Below are 16,682 nucleotides of genomic sequence, written 5' to 3'. Positions count from 1 at the left end.
TTTTTTTTTTCAATTTCTTTTTTTTTAAAGCTCAAGATTGTTTTAAATTGCACCCAAGTCTACGTGATTCAAAAAATATTTTTTCTTTTTCTTCTTGTGCCATGGCGGAATTTTTTTTTTGTCATCTCTTTTTTTTAATCAAAAGCCATGTTCTTGTGTTCTGCTTCAAACAAAAGGTTTGAATCTTTGAGCTTCTCCTCTACATGTAGGTTTGTCGAGTTCTCACATGTACGGATACTGGTTGAGTTTCGTGGGGCTCAAGGGAAATCCCGCGTAGGCGGGCGATGCGGCAATGTACGAGTGGGATGGGAAAATCGGTTTGTACTGAGTCTGGTGCATGGTCGGTGAAGGTAGAAGACGGGGGTTGATTCCCACGGCTACCTGATGGATGATGCCGCCGTGGTGGGAGAAGTTGTAGGCAGGGTGTTGTAAGATTGGTCTTGTGGTACACGGGGAGGCCAGGAGGTGGGCCACAGGTGCTCCAGTGCTCAGTGGACCAGAAGGTGGGTAGGATAGGATGGTGTGCTGGCCACCTAGGTGAGCATGCACTGCACTGTGATTTGGACTTCCATGTGGGAGGGTGAAGTGATGACTGGTGGGTGTGATGAATGCCTGCTGTCTCCTGTGCCCATAGTTTCCATTCCATTCTTGATGACCAGATCCAAAATGTTGTACCTGCCAAAAGAAGAATTGTGTAAAATGCATTATATAGTCAACCTGGGCTGATGAACATACACAAGTAAAGACGTTGAATGGTCTATACTAGGGATGCACCGATATCTGTATTTCAGTATTGAGTACCGATAATTTTTTTCGGTACTTGCCAATACCGAAAGTCACATTCAGGAAGCTGGGTGACTCACCACCTGGCTTCCTGATTAGCCGGGAAGTGTGTGAAGACACGCCACCCGGCTTCCCGATTAACAGGGAAGCCGTCCCCATGCTTCTCGTCACTAGGTGAAGAGAAAGCATGGAGCCAGCTTTCTGGCCAATCAGGAAGCCGGGCGCTGTGTAATGACGCGGCACCCGGCTTCCTGATTGGCCTGGAAGCCGGCTCCATGGTCCCTTGTCATGAGGTGACGAGGAAGCATGAAGTCAGCTTCCCGACCAATCAGAAAGCCGGGCTCCGCGTCATTACACGACGCCTTGCTTCCTGATTGGCCAGGTTCCGACCAATCAGGAAGCTGGGCAGCGCGTCATTAGATTTCTCGCCACAAGTGACGAGAGAGCATGGAACAGGCCAAACAGGAAGCCGGACAATGTGTAATGACGCACTGCCCGGGCTAGGCGCTGATACCAATACTAGTATCGGTGTCGGTGCATCCCTAGTCTATACTGTATTAACCCCTTCATGACTGAGGCCTTCCCGATGCTGGCGACGTACACTGTACGTCGTCAGTCACGAAGGGGTTAATAAGAAGAAATAACTACATATAACAAAGTACAGACCTAGACCTTAAAAGGCATCAGTGACCCCTCTTAATAGGAATTCTGCTTTCCACAAATGGCATTCTGAAGTCACATTGATGGACTATAGCCAGGGCTAGATTTTTGCAGGAGCTGATGTCTTCCAGCAGTTTGTGATCAGCTTCCCCACTGATTACATGAGCTCAGTGCAGTAAATAGTTTATTTATACTGAATAAAACAGGTATGTGGACAGATGGCTTTCCTGTTACTCGCAATCCTGGTCTGCAGACAAGTGTCTCTGCAGTGTTTGACTGCAGACAGACTAAAAACAGTGTACACTAATCTGGGCTTGTGAAGACAACTCTAAAAGATAAGGAAACAAAAGACCTCTAGAAGTAGAAGGTCATATCTGCAAAGTCACATGGTGTTCCTAAATGTAACAAAAGTACTAACCGCCTTCTAAAACCGACGGTCATATTATACTGGTGTGATGGATTGCTGTGGTTATTTTAATATAAAAAACTAAAATTTGAAATGAGGAAAATTTCTATAGGGCCACTGTAGAGAAAGCACCTCGAGGTATCAGAACATCCTCCTTTTGTGTTTTATCAGAGGGCTAAAGGTGTTTCCCTGGCAAAGCTATATAAGATATAGTTGGCTACATGTCTGGGGGATAGACAAAGAAGATACAAATCTAATTTTATGGAAACTAGGACAACTGGTCATTTATAATGGAGGGAAAATTAATAAATGAGCCCATGTTAGGAATGAGGTTATTTCATATCCCATCAACTAAGCGAGGGAGAAGAAAAAAACCTTCAACTTTGACACGGTTTACAACTAATGTGTACACAATATATGCAGCATCATGGTTCACAAATATTCTTCTGTGATAAACAGACAAGATCTGGGACTCCATTTGATGTGAAACAACCAAACGTACCTGGCTGAAACTCAGAGGCTGTTGATGCTGCTGGAATGCTGATGTAAGTTTCTGCTGGCGGTTGCCAAGGGCTGTGAGGTGGTTTTTTCTCCCAGGGGCTGACCTGCCTTTTATTAGGGGGCGACAAGCTGCATCTGAAACACATACACTTCATGTTAGCCTCCTGCTATTAAATATCACACAACAAAAGAAGGCAGCCCAATTGTTAATGGCCAAATTTCAGAATAGCCTCCATCATCTTAATGCCTGAACAGGGGAAAGAAGGAAGGGAGAGAGAGCGAGAAAGCGAGAGAGAAAGCGAGAGCGAGAGAGAGAGAGAAAGCGAGAGAGAGAGAGAAAGCGAGAAAGAGAAGTCGAGAGAGAGAGAAAGCGAGAGAGAGAAGCCGAGAGAGAGAGAGAAAGCGAGAGAGAGAAATCGAGAGAGAGAGAGAGAGAGAGAAAGCGAGAGAGAGAGAGAGAGAGAGAGAGAGAAAGAGAGAGAGAGAGAGAGAAAGAGAGAGAGAGAGAGAAAGCGAGAGAGAGAAGCCGAGAGAGAGAAGCCGAGAGAGAGAGAAGGCGAGAGATAGAAAGAGAGAGCACCAGAGAAAGTGAGCGAGAGAGAGCGAAAAAGCGCGAGAGAGAGCGAAAAAGCGCGAGAGAGAGCGAAAAAGCGCGAGAGAGAGCGAAAAAGCGCGAGAGAGAGCGAAAAAGCGCACGAGAAAGAAAAGGAAGGTTAAAAATCAATAAAAGCCACTCACCTTTGTTGTTTGTGGCCCTGTGGGAATTGTCCCTGCATTTTTCAATCCTGATAGGTGGAACCACTAATGTACACACTGCAGGTTTGCTCTCGACTTTTTCCGATACCCGGTTTTCTGAGTTCTCATTGGTGTCTGTGACAAAGCTGCTCTTTACAAATGGACTATCATGGCCAGAGGAATCCGAGCTCGGTGATCCATCAACTGTATCACAACCACTTTCAGGTTCATCATCCGACATGCTGTTGAAGGACAACCCATATTATATATATTAGCCACCCTGGTATAATGATAGACACTGATGCACTGAGATCATACTACTAATCCCTAACGGGAAATTATTGCTTAAAAGAACACAAATTCTTCATTTATTTCCACGGATTTGGAGGTTTTTGTCATACACACTTCTTATTTAACCACAACAAATAGAGAGTGTGAATCTGCCCAGTAAGTACACAAACAGCAATAAAAACCTGACCTACTATATTACATGAAAACCAACATTTGGCTTTTAAATACTTTAAACTCAGATTTTTACTAAAAGAAATAAGAAGATCTATGAAAGCCACTACAATAAAATAAACATTTGAACTTCTATCTCCTTTCTTGTTTGGCTGATAATATCCATCTATGAAGGGAATCCTATGAACAGAGATATGACCATGTAGGCTGCACATGTACTACACAATAAAGTCAATGGTTTGGTAAAGTCACCTGTTGGGTCTTTTGCGGGGGGATGGGCTGGACTGGCCAGAGGAGCTGGTGCTCAGGGTGCTATCCGGACTGCTCAGGGAACAAACTCGATCAATGTTCAGAGTACTCTGACAGGCTTCACAGTCCAGGCTTCCTTTGCACCTGAGTGATGAAAGCAATTCATGACATTAGTGCATAAAGTAACATTGGCATAACTCCAGCTTAAAGTGTATTTCCACTTTCACACTCAAATTGAGATTTTATATTTGTTCTGTGTTACCATTCACATCCCATAAGCTAAAAAAGTGCTTCTTACAGTTAAAATTGCTTTTACTAGGGTTAGGGTATGTTGGCTTCTTAAGGGTTACAATTTCTACTTGCTTCTCCTTCCTTGTAATGTTAGGAGGAGCTGTGAGGGGTTTGTTAACCCTGCCTGTGCTGGCTCATTTCATTATGCTTTGTAAAGTAGATCTGAACACTGTCTGCCCTAACAAAGGGTTAAAAGGATTAAAAGCCTGGCTCCTGCATTCAAATGTTAATGAGAGAAACACAATTCACAAATTTCAGTCCCGAGTCTTTCAATAAGGACAGATCACTGTGAAGGTGCTCAGAAAAACCTGGAATCGGCCTGCTACAACAAAACATCTAAAAAGGTAAGAAATATAAGGGGTTTTTTAAATATTTTTCGGTAAGCTGTGTAAATGGGAATATATAACAAACATATAGAGGGGTTTTCTCAAATTTTACTGCATAAGTGGAAATACACTTTCAGTTGTTTTTTCAAACATTTTATGTTATGTTAAGAGCAAATGTAACGATGACATATTGTGAGCCTGTGCCCAATTCATGTACACTAAAGCGTCCACATATTCTCAACAGTAAAAGCATTTTAAAACAAACCATTATTGATCTCTGTATCTATAAGAATTGTGAAGAAACCCATTTTAAAAGTTCACAAGTGCTCATGACAAGGGAGCATGGTGCCGGCTTCCTGATTGTGTAATGACGTGGCGCCCGGCTTCCTGATTGGCAAGAAAGCCGGCTCCACGCTTTTTCGTTACCTGGTGACGAGAAGCATGGGGACGGCTTCCCTGCTAATCGGGAAGCCGGTGGGCGAGTTTTTACACGCTGCCCGACTTCCCAGCTAATCAGGAAGCCAGATGGCGAGTCATTACACGCCGCCTGGCTTGCTTAATGGGACTTCCGGTACTCGGTATCGGCGAGTACCGTAAAAAAAAAAAATATCTGTACTTGATACAGAAACACCGGTATCGGTGCATCCCTAACTTGAATATTTCTGAGACTACTAGTATTCACCCTTCAAATGGTTTATATAAATCAGTGTTCTAATAATATTTGAAAAGCTTTTCTTATAGTACGAAGCATCTGAGTCAGTGAATGTTGCCAAAGGTACAGTCCAGTCAAACCTGAACATTTACCATGGATATACCTAAGCAGGACAAAGCCAACCTGCCTAAGTCATTTAATCATCACACTAAAATACTTAAACACAACAGGCCACTAATGGGTTAAAACATTGCGGCTAACAGTAGTATGGGGTCCCGGGAATACCTGACCCTGGGCCTCTCAATCTACATCCCAGGGATTCTCGAATTTACCCATCAAAGTCTTTGGCAATCTAACTGTGCAGATTCCCGACCATTCATGAAGGAATTATTCATGACCTAGCCCAGCTGCAATCTACAGGAAGCATTACACACAGAGCAGAGGGAGGGAGTTGGCATAAGAAAAGTGATCGGTGAGAACGCAGGTCCTTCTAGAGGCTTTCAAAGACCTGCTTCAAACAGGCAATGGGAAAAAATATATAAATAAGGTGAACTGAAGGCCTTCTGAATTTAGAACGGTGGCAATTTCTGCTGGATACCATCAGTGGTTTACTGAATAAGTACCCAGAGCCACTAACAGAAGCAAATACCTCAAAAAGTCCAGAGATAAACAATTTATAGCCAAACAGGCGAATAGCTACATACACAATTGAATGCATATCATATGAGAGCTGTTTTACATGCCAAAGGATTTACATTTGCTCTACAGTCCCGACAGAACAGCCAGGCTGATTCGCAGATTCTCTCTTCTTCAGTTAAACATATCTAAGTCACCTTGCTGTTGCCAGCCTTTGATTGGCAGTGAAAGAGCAGCAGATTGATGGGGTCATCTTTCTGCTCTCTCCACCTGTCAACACACTCCTTGTCAGTTCATACACACTGCAGGTCACTAATTGGCTTCTGGTGCTGTCTCTCCCTGTCCTAGCATGAGAGCTGCTATACAGCGTATTATAAGAGGCTGAAATAAAGTCAAATGCATGTATTTACACCTGGTTGCATTTGGAAATACTTCAAAGTAACATTCATTCGACCCAGAGGACTAAGAAGAGTAGGCGATACTGAAGGCACAGCTCCGACTTGAAGTTTAGCAGCTTTTAAGCAGGGTACAAAAACAAATCCTTTATTTGGTCATCTACAGTGTGAGGGGTCCCAGGCTTGGCTCGGTTATGGTGAATAAACCCCAAGACACTGCAAACCATCACTCATGTGGAAATCTAAAACAAGAAGCAGCACTTACTCTCTCAGGGAGTGTGTCTGTGAAGAGTCCTCCTCATCCGTGTCACTGCTGATGGTAATGACACTCACTGTAGGGCTGGGTGAATCAGCTATAACAATTGTTTGCCTTTGTTGGCTGGATACATCCAACGTCGCCCCCTCGTTTGCCTTACACAATCCAACCTCTTGCTGCTCTGAGTTCTGATTGTCTGTTGGTAACGTACAACTTGCAGGTTCTGTGGTCTTTGCGCTGTTTGAGATCTTTGGAGAGGTAAGTGCTTTATTATGGACAACAGGATCCTGTATTGTGTTACTCCTGTAGACAAAGATTATGTGATGAGTAAGGTGAAAAGTAGCAATCACAGATGCAAACATGTTATTCCAGCATACTTATCCGGCCCATTGATATGTCTTCTTACCTGTTCTGACAAAGCTTGTTCCGTTTGTTAGCAGCAGGCTGAGGCCACACCACGTGTGCGATGCCTAAACTGATGGGCTGAGGAGCCGACAGTGTCATTTGGTTGGTTAAAAGAGGCTGTAGGATCATTGAGCTGTAATGGTTTCCATGGTGAATTACTTTCCTACACAAATACAAGTAAAAATAGTAAGAAAACAGATATGTTAAAGCCTCATACGACAAAGGGTAGATTTTTGGGGTGCACGGCAAAGCCCATTTTCAACACTTGCCCGTCAGTATTCAACATTCTGCCCCTTCCTCTTAGTAGCTATTAGGCACGCAAGAAAGGACATCTCACTGCTCTGCTTGCATCCTCCATAAAAAACATGGAGAAGCCAGAGACAAAAGTAAGATGCCTTTGCAGTGGCTGTGAGGCACAGATGGGAACCTGGGTGCAACAACTGTGTCACTAGAGCCCCAGAAACACATAAACACTAACTTCAACGAGTACTGTGGCAGCATCTAAATAGGACACCCGAGATTCCTGCCACAAGGAATCCGCGTGTCAATGTAGCATAAAGAGAAGCAATGCTAACACCACAAAGATACTTAAAGGAGAGCTATGAGGTGAGTGAAAATCACTCATCCCCATAGTTCGAGCCTCCAGGCTGACTGGAGGAACGGACGGGGAGGGGGCGGGCACAGCTGGCTCTGCCTCTAGATAGGCAGAGTCAGCTGTCACTCACGCAGCTGGGTCTATCGCAATATACTGAGCTTTGGGTCACGGGAGGATGCTAGCCGTGACCCTTAAGAGAACTATAAGGAAAAACACTTACCCCATAGTTCTCTTTTAACTTTTAGCAGATTTGAACTGTGCCCAGGTACTGGCAAGCTAATGTTACCTGGTTGCACCCACTGGACAGAATCTTTGAGGCAATGGCACTGACTGGCTGCCTTCTGTCTTAACAACAAATCTGTGCCCCTGTCTCACAGAGTAAGAATATACAAAACAGAGATTTATTAGGAAAAAAAGAACCAAAAACCCACTGTAAGACATACCCCCAGTCGCCTAATCTCTGGGGTCCAGCCATGCTATCAGTGGCAATTGTAGTTGTTGGTGCCACTGTTGTCATTTGCTGCCATGCAGGAACCAATATGGGCTGCGATCCGTTTGACCACGTTTGCTGAAAGAGATAATGATGTTAGCATGATCTGAGACACAAATGAAAAATGTTAGTTTGGTAGTAAACTCACCTGTGAGAGAACACCAGGTCTTATCTGCAGGGGTTGGATGCCGGGGGCTTGTGTAACAAGGGGCACAGTGTTGTCCACTCTCACTGAGTAACTGGTGGGCTTCCCATGGTTTGGTGGCATTCCTGCAAAAAAAAACAAAAAAACATTTACATACCTAAAGTCATGCAACAAAGAAGCTAAGAATTTGTAAATTATACGTTAACTACCTGCTGTCCGGCCGTTGTAATTAAACGGCCGGACAGCGGCTTCTTGAGCAGCTAGCGATGGCTGTTTACATACAAGCGTTCGGGCGTCTGTAGAGACGCCCGATCGCTTGTAATATCCGGTTGGGTGTGCGGGCCCCCCCCCCTTCGCCGCCGCTGCTGGCTGGGCTCTGCTGTTACCGGTGTGAGCCCGGGACCAGCACAGCAGATCTGCGGCCGGAGATCAAACAGAGCTCAGTACACGAGCTCCGTTTGATCTCCTCTCCTCTTCTGAATGCAGGCAGCGATGTGTGTCAGGTTGAAGAGCGCTATGATTTGTCATAGGAGGCGGCGCTCTTCTCCCCTCTGCCCGCTCGGCCCCCTGTGACAGCCGATTAAGGATGGAGAGCGGTATACAAATGCTCAGCGATCAGCTAATTGTTGAGTGTTTGTAAATAACTGGACATAGTATGCGTTACTATGTCCCAGTTATGAATGGGAAGTGATATTACTTCCTATTCATTCATAACTGTGGCCATAGTAACACATACTATATCCACAATGTATGAATAGAGGCTTCCTGTTCATTATAACAGGGGCTGCAGAAAAAAGAGATTGAGTACTGTATCCTCAATCTCTTTTTCTATTCTAACCCCTTCGTGACTAATGACGTACAGTGTACGTCGCCAGCATCGGGGCTGTTTAAACAGACTCCCGGCGACTTTTGCCGGCGGGACTCTGCGTAAACTTGAAGAGGTAGTATTTTGGGGTATCTCTAAATTGATGACCTGTGGGGGCTTTTAAAGCCTGACACGTCCAGAAGTGACAAATGCTGAAGATTCAACAAGCATCAGAATACTGAGGAGAGCAATGGTGCAGGCAGCAGAACAGGTAGGTATTAAAATCCTTCTTTATCATGAAGCTCTTTTTATTTTATTTATAAGGGACAGGCTCCCTCTTAAAATTATAGTAAATATTATATCTGTAAATTATACCTGGGGGACAAAGGATTAATGTTTGCTGAAAAGCATCATTGCAACCAAATGGAGCTCCTGCCTGCACTGGTATTCCATGATGGATAACTGTATGGCCTGATGTGGTTAAAGCCTGGAAGACAAACGGAAAAAAAACGTGAATAAATAAAAGTTTATTAGACTACTTCTACAGTAGAAAAAGCATTTTACTACTACTGCTCGATGTTTATCTGTACCCAAGGTGTCATTTTTTTATCCACCCACAAGAGGGCTCACTAGCCACATACAAAACATCTGCCCATAACAGACACTGCAGAGAAGCTTGTGGATTCCCATAGCTGTTCTACAAGAGCCAGCATCTTCCCTATCATTGTACAAAGTGAGGACATGCCTTAAGGATTTCTCCAGTTAAAGAATTTCAGTTTTTTTTAAAGGGAACCTGCCAGGGCAGGATAAAAATGCTGTCACTGATGACTTGTTTGCCAGGTGCTCCATGGCTGTCATACGTATCCTTGCTTCATTATTAAAGTCAATGGCTCTAAACAAAGAAGTGCATATCAGGTGCCCCGCAACCGGGACTCATTAAGATGCAAAAGGACGATATGTATGACAGACCTGGAACTTGTGCCAAGCAGAATCCTTATAACATTCGCAGGTAAAGTTAAAAGTCTACTTCATAAAAACTGTCTATAGTGACATTTAACTCCTATTCAATTTGAAACATTCTTTCTGCTCTCATTTTCTGGTGTACGTCTGAATTTGGTTGCTGTAAAGAATACAGAGAGCTCTTAGAAAAGACTTCTTGATAAATGAGGACACTGGCGCGCACTCACCTGACCCCTGACGTTGCCAAGCTTGGAGAAACCGGCTGAAATGTTAGCTGCGTTGGCTGGGCCCAGTGGTCTCATGACTGATGTTTTATTGCGGTTAACAGTGTCACCCAAGCCGGGACGTGACTTGCAGACATCAATTATATGGAAACACGATTTCACACTGTTGGCCAAACACAGACAGAGTTTCTTAATTATAAATCTTTTAAAAAGGCTTCACACATTTACACAGAGTTGTCAATAATACCACTATTCATACATTTCTAAATCAAGACAATTGTCCTCTTCAGTAACCAACATGTCAGCTGCAATCTATGATGACAGTAATGGAAATCTATAGGGAGATGACAAGAGCAAGCTAAAACTGACAATACATAGACATATAATGGGCCTTCAAAGTGCTTCAAGTGCCCCAGCACCTCAAAAGATCTGATACCTCCAGGTTTTAGACACTTACAGGGGACTTTTGATGGTTTATGATGAACTAAACTCTTCATGATCACCAATCATTATATCAGGCACTCCTGTCTTCTTCTATACCTCTTGGATTTCACCTCACCAAGATACCTCTTAACGCCTACGAGAGCCCGTGGACACTTTAATATAGGTTCATAGCTTGATTGAGATCGACATACATTTGGAGAGCCTCCTAACTTCATCCCTCAATGAGAAAGGAGCAGGCACACCTTTGGAGTCTTGGCTAGTAAATTGCAACCTACTAGAGGCTTACAATAATAAGAAATAATTCTTACAATGTATTCAACCAAAACAAAAATCATAAAAACTAGAGCGGGAAATGCTTTGCAATGTAAATGCTGTCATATAATGTACAGGGAATTGGGGGGCCCATCTGTAAACGGCCACTTAAAGGTCATAATCTGTCCTTCTGCATAGCTTCTAAAGCTACAGGAGTCGCACACCAGTAAAATATACAACTTCAAGTGAAAGCCTATTATAGTTTTTTAAAGTGACTATTGCAAGGTCTATAGCCGTGCATTAGATGTGAGGATGCCGAGGGACATTCCACAGCCGGAGTGGAAGGGAGGAAGGCGGGTGCTGACTACCAAGGGAGCACGGATCAGGTCAATAATAGTGCTTTATACAATACCCCTAGATATAAATGAGTAGATAACCGTTGCAGTGCGGGGATAGCCACACTGCAAGAGGAGGAGGTTTTTATGTATCTGGTAATAAATGGAACAATATGATGATCAGTGAGAAATTTCTGCTGTCAGTCTCTAGAGAGTGAGTACAAAAACTGTGGTATTCAGTTCATCCACTAGTTTGTAAATAATACATAATATATATCCTTTCATCCTTACTAACGAATCTTCTATCAACTAAAATCTGATGAGTTCATCGGCATCGCTGCAATTGACAAATCTTACTCATTTATACCTTTGCTTGTGTTCCAGCCCTCCTCATTCATCTCCCAGTCTCTTTCTTGTTTCAGTAACTGAACACATCTTGCAGAGATCACTAATCAGCATGTATAAGACCACAAATCAAAGATGATTTTCAGCAAACTGCTGACTAAAGTAGAACTTGTTACCCACATTGCCTATGAAAGACGACCAGGGAGACCAGCATCTGTTACTGCAAGCTTCTGAAGCCAGAGTAGAGCAGAGAGCTGCACAGAAATGTTGGACAGATTTATAAAGACTCGAGCAAATAAATGTTTCTGTATTAACAAGAGCATTCGATGATGTGTGTCCATTCATTTTATCTCAACTGGAAATGTGACAGTTACAATCAATGTGTTGCTATGAGTGGTGGGACCTACAGAGGGGACAAGCTTACATGTTAAGCTTATTTTGCCGCACCCCAGAGTAAAGGCAAATAGTGCTGGACCAAATGAGTCGCAGTCCACATGTGCCGTGACATATTATAAACATGATTGGTGGCACCGTAAATGGGATGTTGATAAGAGATAACAATGCAATAAACCCTGAGCTGGAGACTTCAGCAATGTGTGTACTCACCTTTTCACACACACCTAGCCACAGACATTACAATCAATTTGTACAAATGCCCTCCAGATTTGTCAACAACTATGCAGTACAAGGGCTTGCCTGAATGGATGTAAATGGAACAGATTGTTCAGTTAGGCTCTCAAACTACACGGTTAGGGTAAATCCAAAGGAGATTGTACAGTCAGATTGTAACATGTGCGGCCAGCTTAAAGAGAACCTGTCACTTTCATTAAAAAAAGTGAACAGCCGCAACCCTGTAAAAGAAGATAAATACCTATGTTTTCATTGGGTGGTATGTTGGACCTTCACTTTCTTGCAGAGGTAAAGACATCTCTGCTATCTGACATTTCTGGGTGTTTCTCCAGCAGTCCACTACAGTTTTCTATAGTGATATAGGAATTAACGAAAGGAACCACAGCACCCAACAGGAGACATCCTATCCAATACTGGGAAGTGTCAGATAATGGTGCCTGTAGCTCTGCAATGGAGTGAAGATCCAACATGCCCCCTGACATGTTTGATGACCCGGAAGTGTCAGATTGAAGTGCAGCCTGTAGCGCTGAACACATCACCTACAGGAATGGAAAGTATTTAAAGGAGAACTATGAGGTGAGTGCTTTTCACTCACCTCATAGTTCTAGCCGACCTGTGACAATGAGACTGTAGATCGGGAGGTGAGCGAACACATACTGGCGTTCGCTCACCTCTCGATCCTGTCACGGCTCTCTACCGTGACAGGGGAGGGGCTGGATTCCCCCCTCCCCGATCCGCCAGCGCTGACTGGCGTAACGGACGGGGGAGGGGCGGGTACAGCTGGCTCTGCCTTTAGATAGGCAGAGCCAGCTGTCAGTCACGCAGCTGGGCGGATCCAGACATAATTGTCGGGATCCTGCTTCAGCTGCGGCGTCTCAGTATACCGCGAGCTACAGCTTGCGGTATACTGAGCCTAGGGTGCCGGGAGGACGCTAGTTTGTGTCCTCCCGTTACCCTAAGGAGAACTATGGGGTAAAGCCTTAAACCCATAGTTCTCCTTTAACTCATTCTCTATGGTGGAGCCTGTTTATATAACAGAGACTGGGTATCTTTTAGAGCTGTGGTTCTCAACTGGTGGGTCGTGACCCACAAGTGGGTCCCTGCATGTCTTCCACTGCGCTAGGTGAGAGGCTCCTTAGCCTCCCCCTAGGGCAGCACTGTCAGTTCTCGTGCAAAGCAGCCATTCATAATATGCTGCCTGGTGCCGAGTGTCAGCTTGAGGTGGGGTGGGCTGGGGATATGGCTGTGAGGGATCTCCAACCATACGTGCATTGCTTTCAGCTCCCTTGCATGCATTGTAGAGGTCCCGGGACTGGAGTGACGTCACATTCTGGCTCCCAGCACTTCTACAGGGTCAGGGGAACTGTACAAGCAATGCACATATGCATCCATCATAGCACAGCAGCACACACTAGGACCCAGCCTGAGGATCCACTCCGATTCTCATAAGGTAGGGAGACTGGGTGGATCTTAAAAAACATATTTGGAGTGTGTGTGTGTCTGAGTGTGATATTGTGTCTGTGGTTGTGTGTCGGTCAGTGTTTTTGAGAGCCTGTTCACACTAGTACAGTGTGTTTATCGCACAGTCCCATGTGATTAACGCACTGTACCATGCAATCACAACTACTGCGTGTTCTGGTGCAGGAGGTGCGTTGTGTTGCCATTCATTTGAATGGCACCCCAAGCGCACCTCCTGCCCATCTGATCGATCACACCAGAAAGTGCGGTAGCGCAATGCCGTGTATTGCAGTACGGTGCGACTTGGGTCGCGAATTAATGACTAAGCACAAATGTGGGTCCTGAAGTTACACAGGTTGAGAACCACTGGTTTAGAGGGTCTTAGCCTAGCAGTTCAACTAAACATGCACCATCTGTGGTAGAATCACACAATGTTTTCACATAGTGTTGGAGAAAGTCTAGGAACCGTGACCTGAGATAGCATAAATGTAGCACATACAACAGTTGCATGTTTTGCATTTGTAACATGAAGCATTATATATATGCATCAGGCTGCAGATACAATGACAAGCGGTTGCTGATATATGTAAAATGTTCTGGACAGGTTTCCAACCCCATGTGACGGAGCAAATGATGATTAAACTGCAAACCTGTGATAAATACCTGCAGACAGTATTTACACTGGACAAGCTGCTGACGATTATAAATTTCCCCAGGCGCTAGTTACTCGGCCAGGTTTCAAGTCACCCCACGACAGTAAATTTGATATGAGAGATCGTCTGCTCTGGATGGTATGATATGGGTCTGGGCTAATATTACATAATACCTACATGAAGCCACTGAGTTTCATAACTCCTTTCCTTCCTCTATCCTAAACAGCAGCAAAAGGGATAAACCTCTGATACCATCTGTCTTGTCTGTTTAATCTATACTAGGGCTTTGACCTATTTAAGAATGCTACTGTGCTTCAGTGCTTTTGTAAATATTTCACTGTGGTCATATTTTCCGCGTTCAGTCCGCTGAACGTATTCCAGTTGGCATGTTCTGTAAATACAGGCTCTCTTTTCAGCAATGTGAACATGAGGCAAGGAATCCACAGCAGACAGGATAACAAACTTTGACAAAGTAAAGGAACACATTCTTGCAACTGCAGCATGACGTTGGAGAATTCCTCGACCGGGGAGACTGCTCATCTACAATCCCTTAAATCCCAACTTATTGAAACCCAAATACCCCTATAACTCTATCCTACACAAGTGTCTCTTTTCTAATGCCTAAAACAATGAAGAAGACAAAAAGAATGATGTGATCCACCCTGGTAATAACTGCACAGGTGATTCTTTTTATTTTTCCACTGTTCTGGTTTATAAAGAAATGTGTTTGGTCTGGTTTTGAATGCTGGGCCATTGAAAAAAATGTTATGCATTTCCTAAAAACCGAAGGGGGAAAAAAAAGCTGCAGCCTGCACTTGCTCAACTTCAATCCACAAAAACCCATTGGTGGAAAGTGGAAACTAGGGATGTTCAGATACCAGTGCCGATACTTGGCATTTTCATGAGAACTACCAGGGTTGCAGCTGGGACCTGGCTCTGGTGCTCCTCCACTGTCCTGACATCATTAGTCTGTATTGTTTTAGAAAAACTGTCACATGACCATAAACAAGAATGTATCAGTACTTGTATCTATGAGTACTTGGACATGTATTAGTACTTGTACTTGGAAAAACGGTATTGGTGCATCCCTAGTGGAAACCAACAATGAATACAGTGCTGGACACTTCAGTGTGGTTTAGTTTAATGCAGAACACTGGGGAATTTTTTTCTAACCAATGTAATGGTGCTCATTGTGGTCTAGGGAGCAAAACAAGTATATAAGTTATGCTCACCCAATACTCGGGTGTCTCAGCACTCCCTGAAATGTGTCTCCTCCACTGCGATGGTACATCCCTCAGCGTCCTAACATCCTATACACTGTGTATAGGATGTGATGACTTACAGGACCTTAGACCGCTGCAGCAGAGGACGAAAGAGGCTCCAGGGACCGGACCAAGGGCTAGTTCATAACAGCCCCAGTGCGTTCCGGCCCGCACTGGATCGCATCCCGGCTGGCTCACTGCGTTCTGGGGCGTGGTGGTGTTAAAGTCAATGGCACCAAAAACCATGCCGCAGTGCGATCGCCCACACCGGAAAGCATGGGACACCAATGCCTGCGTTCCAGTCAGGTCAGAAAAAATGCTGCATGCACTATTTTGTCTAACTGCACCGGACCAGAACGCAGGCATTGATGTGCCACACGTTCCGGTGCGAGCGATCGCAATGCGGTAGCCATTGACTTCAATGCCCCACCACGCCTCCTCCTGCCCCAGAATGCAGTGAGCGCACTGGAGCTGGTGTGAACTAGCCCTTAGGGCAGGAGTAGCCAAATTCCAGCCCTCCAGCTGTGGTGAAACTACAAATCACACGATGCATCTCACTCCAGGAGTCATGCCTGGTGGCTGTGAGAATCTTGCAATGCCTCATGGGATTTGTAGTTGCACCACAGCTGGAGGGCCGGAGTTTGGCTACCCCTCCCTTAGGGTCTAAGTGTAAGCCCACTCAAAGGATCAGGTGAGTATAACTTTTTTGTTATTTTCTTCCCTAGACCAAAACGAGCAGTTAACCCTTGCAGTGTGGGGGTAGCCCCATTGCAAGGTTTAATAAAAATGTGCCCCAGAGTTCGACTTCAAAACTGCAACAATGTGCATAGGCCCTAAGGCTCCATTCACACATCGGCGTTTGCAATCCAGCACGTTTTGGCGTGCAGAAAAAAGAGCGTTCATACATGCGCAAAAAATCTCTAACTTCCAGAGCTACTGCACGGTAGCAGGGAGGACATGCCATTGTTCCGTGATACTTTCAAAAAGGGTAAGGGATGTGCGGACACCTCATGGTGTCTACTATTCAGATTCTGCAAGTGTGTTTAGTCTGCATTCAGTACAGTTGCTTTAAATAGCTTTTACTTTCCAAAGTTGGACAGTCTACAGAAGCAGCCTGTAAATATTTCTACTGTAACATACATTTAAAAGTTAACCACCTCCGGGCCGGCCGGGCCGAGCTCTCTAGATCTGAGCGGGCGTCTTTAGACGTCCGCTCAGACACGCCCCCCCGCGCGAGCGGGAAATGGCCGAAATTTAAAAACAGGCAGCGATGCCTGTCACCATACAAGCGATCCGCCGGCTGTAGAGCCGGCGGATCGCGTGTATG

General features: G+C 44.7%; 1 protein-coding gene across 2 annotated transcripts in view; it reads right to left on the bottom strand.

Moving 5' to 3' along the window:
• HIPK3 (homeodomain interacting protein kinase 3) overlaps positions 1-16,682 on the bottom strand; it is a 112,063-nt gene continuing 95,381 nt past the window's right edge. Inside the window, exons 7-17 of one of the 2 annotated variants that reach the window (XM_018567886.1) lie at positions 9,980-10,139; positions 9,168-9,279; positions 8,967-8,969; positions 7,991-8,118; positions 7,796-7,920; positions 6,759-6,920; positions 6,362-6,655; positions 3,800-3,940; positions 3,094-3,327; positions 2,352-2,487; positions 1-675 (exon numbers count right to left, since the gene is read on the bottom strand). In XM_018567886.1, coding sequence (XP_018423388.1) covers positions 223-675; positions 2,352-2,487; positions 3,094-3,327; positions 3,800-3,940; positions 6,362-6,655; positions 6,759-6,920; positions 7,796-7,920; positions 7,991-8,118; positions 8,967-8,969; positions 9,168-9,279; positions 9,980-10,139 — 1,948 coding nt within the window. In that variant the 3' untranslated portion in view covers positions 1-222. Of the gene's footprint in view, positions 676-2,351; positions 2,488-3,088; positions 3,328-3,799; positions 3,941-6,361; positions 6,656-6,758; positions 6,921-7,795; positions 7,921-7,990; positions 8,119-8,966; positions 8,970-9,167; positions 9,280-9,979; positions 10,140-16,682 lie in introns of both variants that reach the window. The other variant, XM_018567892.1, reaches the window with a different exon arrangement.

Source organism: Nanorana parkeri, unplaced genomic scaffold, assembly GCF_000935625.1.
Source record: "Nanorana parkeri isolate BGI_ZX_2015 unplaced genomic scaffold, ASM93562v1 scaffold30, whole genome shotgun sequence".
Lineage (NCBI taxonomy): Eukaryota > Metazoa > Chordata > Amphibia > Anura > Dicroglossidae > Nanorana > Nanorana parkeri.
Note: the sequence above shows the minus strand (reverse complement) of the source record. Positions and strands in the feature narration are given on the sequence as shown.